General features: G+C 35.0%; 1 protein-coding gene across 7 annotated transcripts; it reads right to left on the bottom strand.

Annotated features, from left to right (window-relative positions):
• Positions 1–8,149: 8,149 nt before the first annotated feature.
• LOC121265056 (nuclear transcription factor Y subunit A-7-like) lies at positions 8,150–15,042 on the bottom strand. Of its 7 annotated transcripts, none has more exons than XM_041168508.1 (7): positions 14,618–15,042; positions 13,516–13,588; positions 13,053–13,133; positions 12,045–12,190; positions 9,258–9,359; positions 8,969–9,133; positions 8,150–8,808 (listed from the first exon to the last, which is right to left on the bottom strand). In XM_041168508.1, the coding sequence occupies exons 2-7, from the start codon at positions 13,535–13,537 to the stop codon at positions 8,623–8,625; spliced, it is 702 nt and encodes a 233-aa protein (XP_041024442.1). In that variant the 5' UTR covers positions 13,538–13,588; positions 14,618–15,042; the 3' UTR covers positions 8,150–8,622. The 7 variants fall into 7 exon arrangements, with proteins under 7 accessions (XP_041024442.1, XP_041024444.1, XP_041024445.1 ...); XM_041168510.1 differs by having other exon boundaries at positions 13,516–13,584; XM_041168511.1 differs by having other exon boundaries at positions 13,053–13,116; positions 14,618–15,041.

The following is a 15,042-nucleotide window of genomic DNA, read 5'->3' as shown; positions in this document are numbered from 1 at the left end:
CTTGCAGGCTGCACACACTAAAAAAATATTAAGATAATTTTTATCCATTACACAAATATTTTAACTTAATCAGTAATTCTGTTAAGCGATGTTTGTTAGTAATATAAAATTTAATTTGACTCAACAAAATATGCTTTGTCATAATGGTTATTTTTTTAATTGCAATAACAAATGTCTCAGATTGCACCTGATTTATAAAATCAGGTGCAAGGTTCTTTGTCTTCTACTGATAATAGCATATGTGATATGTACTAACACAATATAACAATCTTCAAATAAAATACAAACTTACAACCAAAATAAAAAATTGAATCTCCTAAAAAATTTAAGCATACAAACTTCAGGAACTATACCTGCAAGTATAGCATTGAAACAGTTAAGTCCCTTTCAGTACCATACTTGCATACACTAATTTGTAAATACCAAACTTCAAAAGCTCCCCAGTTAAGTCCACTTCAAAAACTATACCTGCATACATTGATACACACTAAAAAATAAATATATTTTCTAATCTCTTGTATGATTATTCAAGTACTTTTAATTTTATAATTCTGTCAAGGGATGTTTGATAATAATGAAAAATTTAATTTTCTGAGGAGTAAGAAATTACCTTAAAATAATTATCATCCAACAAAAATTACAAAATTCACCAAACATACAAAAGTAAGTAATTAAGTGTTTAGATTACATATTATTAAATAAAAATACTTTTACCTATGGCAAGAGAATTTGAGTTGCAGATAGAACATCCTTCTATTGACAAAAAAAAGGAAAAATCAGTAGTTTGTACTTTTTGTTATATAAGATAATAAACCAACGACTTAAAAATTAAAAATAAATGTAATATTTACTATCACAGTTGATGGTCTTTTAAAGCCATATAATGCTCGACCCAATTATACTCGCATGACAACATATACGCTATTTTAGCTGACAATGAAGCTCAATGAGGATCAATAAAACTACCATCAATGTTGAAAGTTGATTCTGAACTAATAATAGTAATTGGTGTTGCTAATACATCTCAGGTCAATTTGAAAAAAAGTTAGAAATTTAAGAGTATTTGCTTTCCACCATCCCAAGGCATTGAAATTTGCACCTAAACCCTCTTCATATATATATATAGATAAAAAGTTAGATTTAATGTTCATTATTGTACATACGAAAAATTATTGTACTAGTAAGCTACTCTTTGCCTCTATAAGGAGGGTTTGGTTTTGTCAAAAGATAGAACTTTATTTCGAGAACCCTTACGAGCTTCAGAACGTAAGAACCCATCTCTTCTCTTGCTCTCTCGCTCTTCCCTTATAATTTCTAAATATTTTCATGTATTATTGTTCATCTGAAAGGAAGAACATTGACTATTTCAATTAATAATTCATGAGTATTTTGAGTATTTTATCTTGCTTACTTTCTACTTCCATTTATATGTTCTTTTATAAATAAATGTTCAGTTTTGATTTGATTAGTTGCATTGTATCAACACTTCTAACAAAAGATTTAAACAATGCATGACAACTATACATGTTTCTCCCAACAACGGAGGAACCATTGGAAGAATTTGTTCGAGTATTTTCTTGCTCTCTCTATTCCATAAGTGTCAAATTGTATTCCTCAATATACCCATCATACAAATCATGCAACACTTTAGAGAGATTGTCAATTTTCTTGGAAGCTTCTAGTTTTTGATAAATTAAAAGAAAACAAAACTGAATGAACACTATCTTAAACCTAAGGTTTAACAATGTAGCAATTGCCATAAAATAAATTACTTTCCCCAATATTTTTCAAATTTAGAATTCATTTTTCTCATTATTGATTTATGTACTTTTTCTCATCTCTAGACTTCTTACTTAAGATGTCTTTCGTTCTCCATACTTCAAAAAGAAATATGTTTGCTGAAAAGGTAATCATTTATGGATACAATATTGATTACCTCATTGAAAATCATAAGTTGTTGACAAACATTTTTAACTTTCAGTCATTCTTCAGTACTTGGAACCTATTCAAAACTTCGATCCCTATCAACATATTTGGGAAACACCTATTTGAATTGAAGTACAATATCCAACATTAAATATGTCCTCTTTCATATACTAGGCACGTCTAAAATCAGTTTTATAAGGAGTTTTTTTCCCCTATCGACCCATAGGGCAAACCTACGAGGGACCACTAGGAAGTAAGTCAGATAACCCAACCGAGGTTGTTGATCCTCCCCCAAGGGATTCAATGGGCTTCTTCAGGGTACCCAGTCTGCGAGCAAGGCCCACCCCCGAAGCAATCCACGTACAGGGAAAAAAAATAGACGGAAAGGGATAAATAAAGCTCACCACCCTGACAAAGCCCAAAGGAGACCCTGCCCTCTGAAACTTGCACAAGTAGATAGGTGGGAAACGTGGAGAATCCTCGATCTCCTGACAAATAGGCATGAAGAGGTTTAATGGGGAACGCTTGCAGGATAAAGTAAGTTAGGAAGCCACGCTGCATTAATGGCACCATTACCCAGACTCTACGCCGCATTAAAGGCTACTGACAAATGAACAGTGGAAAGGACATGAGATCCTCAAAGTCAGGGCCGGGTGTCCCATTCGAAAAATTTAGTATAAAAGCCAATTCTCAGGTACGAAGAACTCTTTCTAATTCCTCTAAATTTATGTACAAACTACTAAGGAGATATACTGACTTTAGTATCGGAGACTCCCTGACCATCACTACCATTCTTCGTGTTTGCTTAAAGTGTGCAGGTGACAGCCCGAAAATCTGGATTTCTGGAACCCGGCCTAAAGGTGCATGAAACACGAGGTTAACAAGTTTCTTTGAGGGTAAATGCAGAAGCTTTGCAATTTCACTAAATTGTTTTAACCCACTCTTTGATGCTACAAGATATTTCACATAATCCCTTACACAATCAACAATCTCATTGATCTCCCCAAATCCATATTGCACAAGCAAATTAGTTATAGGTACACAACAATGCACACGAAACAATTTTTCTCTAATAGACAATATTTTCTTCAATCTAAAATTATCTTTCAAGATTCTAATGACAACATCATTAGAACTTGCATTGTCTACAGTAATTGAACTAATTTTATTCTCAATTCTTCATTCTTGAACACTTTTGTAAATCATCAACAATAAGAAGTGCATATATTAGTTGTGATATGAACTTTGTTAACAACTTTAAGCAAACCTTTTAACTTTGTCTTTTTTGTCTCTTAAGTTTTGATGCATTCATTCTTTGCAGCAGCGCAGGATATTTTTTCTCAATATGGAGTGTTGCCCTCATAAACTTATTAAACACGATATGCTCCATAAAAGAGAATGAATCTTTATGTTAAAGTATCATATGAGAGACAATCTCTCTCACCTTATTACGACCATAGGTAAAATTTGACACAGTGAAAACATCATCTAGCTTCTTAGACTCGGCTGTTAAAACTTTCTACTTCTTTTTACATGCTATATATGAAAAACAAGTTAGTATGTACCTCTTTGCATTAACCCTCTTTGTATGTTAAAAAAAATAGTCTAAACAGCTTTTCCCTCTTTGCATGTCGAAGGACCATGGTCCTGCCTCAAAGAGTCGATGATCAATAGTAACTTGGCAAGGCTTTTCATTCACGAAGTGTTCTTTGTTGTTTGCCTCCCTAAATTCAACAAAAATAAATTATTAGGGGTGGCCTCCCATTGTTTAGCTCCACTTTTGATAACACCAATTAATTATACATAATATATATATATATATATATATATATATATATATATATAGGCTAGCTTAATTATGAGAACGGCCACTAATTGTTAAAATAACAAGGAAGTGGCAATTAGGCTTACATGGAAGGAGAAGAGGAAGAAAGATATCGACCATATATTGATGATGATATGCATATATGTAGATCATTTACGTATATATACCTTGTACTACTTGTACGTATAGCTCAGATTGAAATCAGAGTAACCTCCATATATGTGTTATTTTTTTTCATGTGCAGTGCCATCATGAATTCAACTTTCCCTTGCCTTTCGCTTTCTACGTATGTGCCAAGTGGACAAGAAAAAAAAAGGGGTTAAATCTCATTGCATTAACAATATGCTTTATTTGATAAAGCTAACGTTGCCGGCTTACATGTATAGAATCTAAAGCCCCTCTAAATTAAAGTACTCTTCCAAAGTTTAAAAATCTCAAAGCTAGAATCTAACCCTAAATTTAATTCTTTTTTTTTTTGGGCTTAAGGGATCGATCGCACCAACCGTCCCCTTTTGTGACAATTGAGAGTGTTTCCCACCTCCATCCATCCCTTGGTTCAGAAGAATCCAAGAGAGAGAGAGAAAAGCAATTGACTTTTAGATCTCACAAAGGTTGACATTTTTACACAAAGGGTTTCTTTCCTGAAAGCATCCAAAGCTCGAAAACACTCATCCAAAGTTGGCTCTCTCCCTCTCTCTCTCTAACATGTGTATAATTAATGGGCATATGATGGGAGCTGAAGGAAGAGTCAATGGCTATACACAGACTCACTTGGTGTTTTCCTGTCTCCCCGATGTATATAATATATCATGATCAGCCATTTCCTTTCCTTTCCTTTTCTAATTTCTTTTTACCTCTCCTTTTTGGAAGATAAGGGACACTCCAAAAAATATAAGGCGTAGGGGACACCGAGACCCCACCATTGGGGCAGGTCTACTGAGCCATGTTCCCATATCACATTGCGTGATTCTGCAATATTTACAGTGGTGGAAGTTCCTTTCCAGCCCCGTTTGAGGGACCCAAAAGTTGTTTTTTTTTTTTTTCAAATGGAGAGGCGGGCGACCCCATGTTACCATGCACCAAAAGATTGTCATAGTCTCACAGAAAAAGACCCCACCCACCACATTTTTTCTCTCCAGAATTGTGTGCCTTTGCTTCCATTTTACATCACACTCACTCACTCACTCTCTCTCACTCTCTCTCTCTCTGTGCGTGAGGTACGTGTTTGTTGGGGGTCCATGCTTGATAAGAGGTGTAAAGCAGGTATAGACTTGGATATACAGAAAAGAAGGAACTCGATCGATAGGGTGCATGCTCTCATGTGAGGGAAAATAGTATTATCTTTGCTACTAATTATTATGGCACAGTACCATATAATACTTGCTATGATTAGGAGTGGTATTAAAGTATAAGAATTTGATTTGTCAAAACCTAAGAAGAGGAAAGGACAGCCTCAGGGGGTGAAAAGATTACCAGCATGACTCATGAGACTGCAATAAATCTCGACATTAATACCATTAATCAGTTGTCAAGATGACATGCATGCATCACCATGCACTTTTTGTTTTGTTTTGGTACTGATACGATTATGGATTTGGACCAGAGCTGAAACCACCAACGGGGGTGGTTTGTTACACAAAATTAAATTATTTCATTTCATCTTATATAATCCTTAAATTTTTACATAAAATATAATAAATAATTTATTTTTTTAAAATTTTAAAACAAAAATAATATTAAAAATTTATATTATAATAATATTTTATTCAATTTTTAATAAAATATCTTATGATCTCATCTAATCTAAATTATATAACCAAACGAGAATTTAATTAAAAGCGGAGAACGTCTCTATACTTGGATGAAACAAAATATCTATGTCCTTCGATGTAGATTAGCAATTTTGAAGGGTTTGGAAAAAGTGATCTGGGGGCCATGCCCAATCAAAATTATAATATGCTTCGTGATTTAATTTATTATATGTGTATATTATCTTCTTCTTTCTTGGAGGGAAGAAATTGCATGGTTTGGACAAATACACTCGCAACTAAATTGATGATCATCACCTGCAACACTAATAATTCGAGCATTCCAATTATTTCATTTGAAGTGATAAAAAAATGACCTTTAATTAGTACTTTAATTCCCTGTTGTATGTGTTCCCCGAGAGAGAGAGAGATTGTGACATCCTATGAAGGTCGCAGTGATTTAGTAGATATCGAACCCAGGCCCAAGACACGAGTTGTATTAACCTTGGACTCCAAAATTAGAGATTCAAGGAAGAAGTAATCTTTAGCTAATTTCAGAGTACTGTATATCCCACGGCCTTGAATATAAAACGTACACATTAACAAAACATATATAAATGGAGTAAAACTGATCAATTTGTAATGGTAAACATGTGAGCGTAACACAAATGATTAATATTCATTGTCTAATATCAAAACATAAATGAATACATAAACAAATATGTTTTTGATTCTAAGGAAACGTACAACGTTAGTGTTGTGAAAAATATAATCATCTCAGATTAAAAAAAAAAAAAAAAACTTACACTAGAAGAAACCATGCAATTGAAAAGTAGTTTGGTATCAAAGAACGAAAAAAAGAGAAGTGTAAGATCAGAACTCTTTTTGGAATAGGAAACATACATATAAAGGTTAATGGAGGGTGTGGTGCGCATATATATGAGTAATCTTCAAGTCTTAATTAAAAAGGACGATTAAGTGGTAAAACATACGCTAGCTAGTGTCACTCTTAAATCCCACTCTAAACTTCTTTTTATTTTAATTTAATTAGGTTTATCTCTTGGTTCTTAATTTTCTTGATTTGATTGGCATGTTCAGACAATTGAGCTCGGTTACAATAATTAGCTGGCGTTCTCATGAAGATTATATATATATATTTGTAAACAAAGGCAAGACTTAGCACACACTCACGCAACAAAAACACCAATCTCTATCTCTCTCTCTCTCTCTGATGGGACTGATTGGTTTACAGCTTACTGAAACTTTGTTCTGTTGGGTCATGTGAAGCAGTAGCATCATTGGGGAAGAGAATATAAAGGAGAGAAACAGTTGCAGGTCCAAAAAAAAAAAAAAAAAAAGAAGGTCATTCCACACCTAACCAACGACTGCAGATATATAAGAGATGATAAATAGATCGATCATGCAGTCTCCTAATAAGACAAATCCAAACAACGCAGAAATCTAGACAAAATTGGAATGATTTCACCGTAGAAACATATATCGGGAATATATATATATAGATAGATAATGTAAAACAAAAGAAGGTAATAGTGACGTTGAAATTTGAGAACCCAGCCAGTCCCATCTTTGTTGACGAGATAATTGATTGATGAATATCATATCATTTGAATGACCCCCGATCAGCCAAAAAGGGTCAATTGTAAGAGCCACCCTTTTGACTTTTTCTCATCTCTCTTTTTGGGGACAAGATGGTTTTTACAAGAAGCTTTTGAGTGGGAAGGGTTTTTACCACTATCTTATTTCAAGTGGTTGAATTGGCAGGGAGGAAACACGTAGGTATTCATTCCCAAGGCCTCATTTTATTCAGGTAAAAATATTCCATGAAATTATCCATAAAGGGCAAAAAAAAAAAAAAGAGTAAATGGGCGGAGACGGTCTTGAAGTGGAAAGCACTTGCATTCAATTAGGGTTTTGCAAATGGCAGATTTGATAGAACAAGTACTAGCTTCCTTGGGCTTTAGCTTGCTGGGGTCTCAGTTATTCCACCTCAGTTTTATGCCCTACTTAGACTAGTACAAGGAATTCACATTAAGGAGAATGGCTACATACTTGGGCTGAGCTGCCCCAGTTTAGGAACAAAGTTTTTGGATTAGTTCCATTCGAGGTTGGGTTAAAATATAGTTGGTTGAAGAAGTTTCTGCTTGTCCAAGCTCTCATCTTTCTTGATGGTAATTATACTACTGGCAATTCACTGTCATGGAAGCTGATGATCTTATGCATAGCTGAGTCTGGCTGAAGAATAATGTAGTAACAGTTTATTGCAGAGTTAACCTTGCATTGCTTGTTGATGCCCTGAGTTGCTAGTTTATCATTCTTTCTTGCACGAGTAATCCATACTTAGAGAATTTGTAGCCTGCAAATCCCATCTCAAGGTCTCAAATAAACCCACAGCTAGAATTTGCAAACTTTTTATACAGTATTTGTAATTATTGGATCTAGGACAATCCCAGCTCTGGTCAAACCTTCTAGTCTTTCTTTGACAAAGGTTGCAGCCAACTTTTCACCCATCCTAGAGAAGCCTGTTCGAGTTATTCCAGCACCAATTAATCAAACGGGAATCTCATCCAGAAAACTATTCTCTCTTCTCACCCACCAATAAAGAGATACAATCCTACTTCATTTCTGGTAGTTCAAAGAAGACGCTGACACTTCCATTAGCCATACAACTTTGTACAAATAAATACATTACAAAATACTATGACAAGCACCCCCATAGACTCGAACACAATTTCAAAGAAACAAATCTAACTTATTCTCCCAGCTGAAAATGGAATCCGAGGCATGACACAAACACCAATGGCCAATCTAAACTTTGCAAAGCTAATGTATACATAACCAATCCAACCATCACTCTCATAGGGAAAAAAAAAAGGCCAAGCCTTTAAGAAAATCCATCATGGAGAAGATAAAAGTTACCGCCTATTTCTGCAACCTCCCTACAAACTGACTACGGGATAAGCTATACATACTACGGAATTCTAAGTATAGATCCAGAAGGAAGAAATAGTGAGACTTTTGGGCCTAGAATAGAACCTTGGTTAATTGACACTGTTTATGAATAATGGGTTCGTGCAGCCCATCGCATGTGTTGCTTCCAAAAGCTCAAGATGTGCCATCTGAGGAAGCAATATCATTTTTATCAGAGTTGAGATTGATGTTGGGCTGTGATTTGTCACCTGATGCCACCTCATTCTGTTGGTTCCCATTTTTCTTTGAATTGAGAAACCGACCCCCACATCCTCGAGCTCTTCTCAATGCATGCAAATGTCGAGATTCATGCAAATATGGCTGCAAGATTGCTCTGAGTAATGAGTGATAAATATGTATAAACTGAAATGATATGGAATTGAGAAATAATGCAATCCCACAGATATTTTCATAAATTTAGCCAATGAAACTCACTGCAACATTGATGCAAGGGGCAAGAAATTGGTGGCTTATAACATACCTTTCGAGACTTATGAACTTTATTTTCTGATTCGGCTTTTGCACGAGACTGTCGACGCCGCATAATGCCATGATATTGTTTCGCATTCACAAAAACAGGTTCCTCAACTGCATCTGAAGGCAAAGGAACCCCAGCTTGCTGAATTCCCATTAACTGAAGATGGACCTAAGACAAATAATTCAATAATGGTTTATAAGCCATGTGTGGTGTCAAAATCCAAAATTTCCATAGATCGTATCACATGGCATCATATGATAACTGTATCGACAAAGCACTAAAGAAAGCATACCATTGGTTGCCCACCATAGGTTTGTGGAGGATAGGGCTGTGAATCATATGGGGCAAAGATGCTTCTATAATAGGGATCTGGATATGGGTATACTGCCGGTGCCTTCAACAGATAAGACAAAATCAAATTATTTCAATACTCCACAGTTTCCAAATTTGAATATGAAAACGGGGAGAGAGCGAGAAATCATAATCAGTTGGAATTCATTGACAACTATTACCACCAGTTCAGTTCTTATACTCTTACATTGAACAAGGAAATCCAGAACTCATGCTACCATTTTTGTTTTGATATGCAGAACTCATACTACCTTGAAAGAGAGGATGGAAAAAACAGAGAGGACAGAGAAAAAGAGAGCTAATCTTATTTTTACCCCTTTTGATAAGTGAGGTAAGCCTATTGTTATAAACTCACCATCTATATTAATTAATCATTTAGAAATTGTCGTAATGCAGACATACAAGTTTATGGCTAGTCAACTGCTTCACACAAAAGACTGAATTAAAAAAGTATCCTGTTTTCGTTTGACAAGCAGTGTGCAACTGAGTAAACAAGATGTACACGATCCCAAACAAAGTGACACTTTAAGATCTAACATTACAAAGGTCCATAAAATCCAAAATGAAGAGGACGAGCCAGTAGTTGCTATCAATCAATCAAACGAGAATCTCAAAACATCATCTCAATTTCTTCAGTAGAGTGTTCAATGTCTATAAATCCATGCATTTTATTCATGCCAAATAACTGACTTAGGCATCGCCTATGAAACCCCAAACAATTTTTATTTTATTTTTTAAAAAAAGAGTTGACCACAATAGACAGAATGAAGTAGATGATGGTCAACAGACTCCCACTTGACTTGCACATACAGCAACAATCCACTAAAATATTTCCCCACTGTTTAAGATTATCCACAGTCAAAGTTGTTACCCTCACTGCCAAAAAATACCCCACTTTTTTTGGGTATTAGCCCGCCAGTATTCCATGAACTGGATATAATAGCTCCATGAACTACTCCATCGACTCAAGTTTCCAGTTTTATAAACCTTATAGTTTCAAATGAAGTCAATGATTGAAATGATCGAACATTGACACACATCTATACATTGCAACATGAAAATGCTTAGAAAATAGACGTTTTAACTTATAATCTTCCCACACCATAGACCATTCCAAAAGTGAACTTGATTCCCTAGCCCACTATGAAGCTAATATGTTTGGAGAACTCTTCCTAACACCCTTCTAACAATGATGAGACTGCAACATAGTTGCATACATTATGGAGCTTAATTTTTACCACTGCCACTCGACTTTTGTCTTTCCTCTGGTTTTATTCAAAGAATAAATAAAATAAAAATAATTTATTACAACTTAATTGAGATGTAATAAAAAAGGACCATCCAGTAAGATGATCTGGAAACAAAGAATGGTTTCGAGCAAGTCAAAGATAGCTAAATGAATTATCTCACCATCATTATCATCTCAGGAAAAGAGACAATATGCCTATGCTTTCTCCCATTTGGAGAAAGTCCAAATGGTGGTTGCCACTGCTACCAACCAGTTGCCACTTGAGCATCACCAAGGCAAAACCATTGAGAAACACCATAAATGCCACTTTACACACACACACACATATTATATACATGCAAATTAATTTTAATAAGTAATAACGTATTAAATTACAAGAAAAATAAAAAATATAGCAATCATTACACTCAAAATGAAAAAATTTTAAAACAAGCAAGTCACATAGTACTCCATATTGGTCACTGACACGTCATATCCTCCAAAACATCATAAACATGAATAGCATCAAGAGCACAAAACAGCTCATCGCAGTGTCCAATTCCCAATCAGACGTTCCTATAGAATATAAGACCAGTGCGAAATCCCTCCTGACCAATCAAGAAGGCTCCCTACTGTTGCTTTCCTAGCCATAGCATAAGAATAGAGGTGGAAAAACAGAGTTGAAGGCAAATACCAACTAAACAGCAATGGCTGGCCACATCAAGCCTTTGCTACTTCAAACCAGATACATTTTCACCTAAATTATCTCCAATAAACTTTTTCCTTCATCTAAGTCATAATTCTATGTACATCCTTGCATTCCTTTCTTTTTTTTTTCATTCTCGCTATAAACATCAATAACCAGTATACCATGGTGCTGGATACCGGTAACAGTCGTATATTGATGGCCGAAGTCTATTTGTTTCATAATTAATCTTCTCATTTTTATCTTTTTTTTTTTCTACTTATCGTTTTGCTTTTCTTTTTGGGTTTGAATGATTACTCCACTTCTGTAACTCATCGAGTATAATATATTTTCTTTTTGGTAAAGCCTAAAGTGTGGTGGATCTCATGGCGTGTTGGAGAAGACAGTTTGATTGCAATCATTGTGAAGTTTTGAGAAAATTGATCCTAGCTTGCTTAATGTGGTGTATGTGGAGAGGATGAGATAATCGACATTTTAAAGATTGTGAGAAATCAGCGGACGAACTCAAAGGTTTTTTTAGAACCTTTTATTTTTATATTTTTAGGTGGACACTAATATTGGTGATACTGCACTTCGCTATAAGGATTTTCTTCTTCATTTTCCTTCAAAATTTTTAGGTCTATCCATTGTATACTCATTGTGGACATGGATTTCACAACTTTTTGAGATCGAATTAAATTTAATTTACTTATAAGAAATACACATAGCTGAAAAACACTTCGGACAAAGATGTTGTAAATGGAATATGTTGAGAAGTACACTAATACTTTAAAAATTGACTTCAAATATAGTACCAAAGCATGTGCTGCTCCAAGCTGCTGAGGTGTTTGATACTGAACATTTTGACTACTAATACCAGAATGAGACATTCCAGTTGCAGGAGACAAAGACTGAATCAGAGATTCTGAGTGCTTTTGCTGCTCATCAGCTTCACTATTATCTGGACAATCATAAGTTTACGGTACATTACAAATCTAATGAAGAATTGGAAAAAATTAAAACAAAAAGGATATCTGTAAAGCAAAAAAGAAACTAGAAACAAGTAAAACAAAAACTAAAGGGACCAAGCTTTACAACTGAAGTGAGGGACTTCACAATTTTGAAAATCAGCCTGGTAAATCAACTTTTACAAGCAATCAGAGAAAGTTGTAAGTTTCTTCAACATCAATAATTATCGCAGCACAAGAGCAATGCACACTATAAAGCAATATTCCGATAGATGTTAGGCATTTTGAGTTTGACATCATCGCAAGTGGAAATATTGTGAGGTGGGATTGGGTAAGTTGTAGGTTAAATCTAGCCAATGAAAAATAATTACCATGGAAGGTAATGTGCAAAAAATGCCCTCTATAAACAAAGATGCTCTCTCAACTAGTTGAGATAACATGAACAGCCTTTGGTTCTGGTGGTTGAATAGCATCAATTTCAAACTCATACTGGAGATCCTAGTATAAAATTGTTAGAAAAGCATGATTGAAAAAGAGGATTGTGTTTTCGCTGATTAAAGTTATTGTCTCACTTTGGAGAGAGGGTTGATCTCACTTCAGAAAGATAAATGAAACTGAAAACGAAAAAAGAAACACTTCCACATCTTGAATGAAATTAAAATAACGAAATTTCCATGTTACAGAATCCAGGAGAAAAAAGTAATAATTCAGTAAGACTGGTTCTCAAAACATAATAAGCTAGCTCAATTAGATCAAAATTAAAATTACGATTGAATCCGTTCAATGGGATCATAAAAGAATGGTGGGAAGGGTAGCACAGATTTAATATTTCGACCAAGATATCATAGAGAATACCGGAAAGATCATTCGCAGAAGAAGTCATGAGGCTGTAATGCACGTTGAATCCCTGGAGTAAAATCTGGCAGTACAACCACACTGTCAAAGTAGTAGCAGATCATTCTAGAGAGATACTATTTAAAACAAAACCCATGTCACCAGCTCATTGGCCCAAACTAGGAACTTGTGGGCAATTTCAAAATACCATTGGAAGACAGATGACTACAGCACAAACCAACTAAAATACCAAACATAAATAGCAGCACCATATGATATCGACTGATCATATATATAATTTTTATTTTTATTTTTATAAGTGTATATATAATTTTTTATCAGTAATATCAACTGATCATATATGACATTAATAGATCTAATTAACAATTTTTCTCATAAGTAACTTGGAGTAATTAACAAATACCGCAGTGATGTGATTGATTTCAGAAAGCTATATTTTATTCTATTAGTTACAGCTACTTACTGTGAGATATATACTCATTCATGAATTGAGAGACATCAGCACTTATTTTTTTGTTGCAAAATGCCAGAGCTTCCTCATGACACCAAATAATGGACAAAGAGACATAAATGTTCATAAAAGTTGCTTTAGCTTTGACAAACTATTCAAAATAAACAAACTCAATTCCCCCCCCCCCCTCCCCTTTTTTTTTTTTATTGCATGCCTGGAATGTTCTTTAATTAAGATCAGAAAGTATAACTTTTTTTTTTTAAATATATATACGTACACACATGCATATAAAAGGACAGGAAGATGGATGGGCAAATTATTATCAAAAGAAAAAACACCTATGCTTTTAATGGCAATTAGATTGTTTAAAGTTGAGAGTGGCCAAAGAAAAAATAGCTTCTATTGGATATTTAATCACACAAGCATATGAATATACTCTGTCCAACAAAGATAATAGATATAGTTAATCAAATCAAATTTAATTAGCATGGCTAAAGAAACATTACGCGATAGTCAAAAATCAGTTCTTGCCACGGTCGTACTGCTAACGTAGAAATCAACTCAATAAACTCAATCAAACCCAAAAATTCAACTAAATTCACACAGTTAGACCTGAAAAATCAGCTCAATCATACTTCTAAAAAAGCTCATTTAATCATGTAGATACCGCACATTCATAAACTAAGATAATTTATGTCAATCGACTTACATAAACAAACAAAATGTGCAAAATGCGACCACTTCCAATTTCTCCAATTTCCAAAAGTAACAGCAAGAACTCGAACACACGGATCACCAGAAACCAAAACGCACAAAAAATCATAAAAACCCTACCGTCAGAAAAAAAAAGGAAAACAAAACAAAACTCAAAATCCAATGGTCAAATTCCAACCTCTCAATTGTTCTCAAGCATTTTAACCCAGCTACTAAGCGAAAAAAAAGACGGCTGATTAAGAGCCGAAGCATCAGAACACAGTGACAGAGTTGAAGAATTATTTAAAAAAAAAAAACTGTTTCAGAGTTTAGTGTCAATTCCGAACGACGAAACATGGTTGAAAAAGAAGAAAGGACGGGGGGAATTGGACGAACTAGGGTTTCGAATTTCGAAACTTACCCCCAATTGGGAAACTTCACAGGAGCCTTAATAGGCGATGCTTCTGGTCGGTTGCAGGAAATGAAATTAAATTCTGAATCGGAAAACGAAAGTTTAAAGGAACTGGAAGTTCTGGAATTCCTTTTACCGCCGTACTTCACTGCTACCCATCCATTTCACACGGCCGTTTTGCCCTTTTCTGCTTCCCAAATTATTTACCATCTTACAGACAGAGAGAGAGAGCGAGAGAGCGTTTTGGGCCGAGATACGGGTGCTTTCGGTCAGGGGAGTGGGGCTGACCGGGAAGTGGGAGGGGCTAATCCAGTACACAATTTATGCGGGGGCCACGAAGTGGGTGGATGGGATTTGAGAGGTAACTACCGACCGTCGTCGTCTTCCCAAGTTCCGTTTGTGAAAATGTACGGATCAGCTGCACGTGAGACCAC

This window comes from Juglans microcarpa x Juglans regia, chromosome 5D (assembly GCF_004785595.1).
Source record: "Juglans microcarpa x Juglans regia isolate MS1-56 chromosome 5D, Jm3101_v1.0, whole genome shotgun sequence".
NCBI classification, from domain to species: domain Eukaryota; kingdom Viridiplantae; phylum Streptophyta; class Magnoliopsida; order Fagales; family Juglandaceae; genus Juglans; species Juglans microcarpa x Juglans regia.
This window is presented reverse-complemented; position numbering and strand designations above follow the sequence as displayed.

What these genes read in the sequence shown, in the direction of transcription:
- LOC121265056 (XM_041168508.1), bottom strand. Translation starts at nt 13,537, where the DNA reads ATGAATGAGTATATATCTCACA. An exon ending in TTCTGCGAATGATCTTTCCG is followed by an intron (nt 12,191 to 13,052) that starts GTATTCTCTATG and finishes ATGATTGTCCAG; the next exon opens with ATAATAGTGAAGCTGATGAG. An exon ending in AAGTTCATAAGTCTCGAAAG is followed by an intron (nt 8,809 to 8,968) that starts GTATGTTATAAG and finishes GCAATCTTGCAG; the next exon opens with CCATATTTGCATGAATCTCG.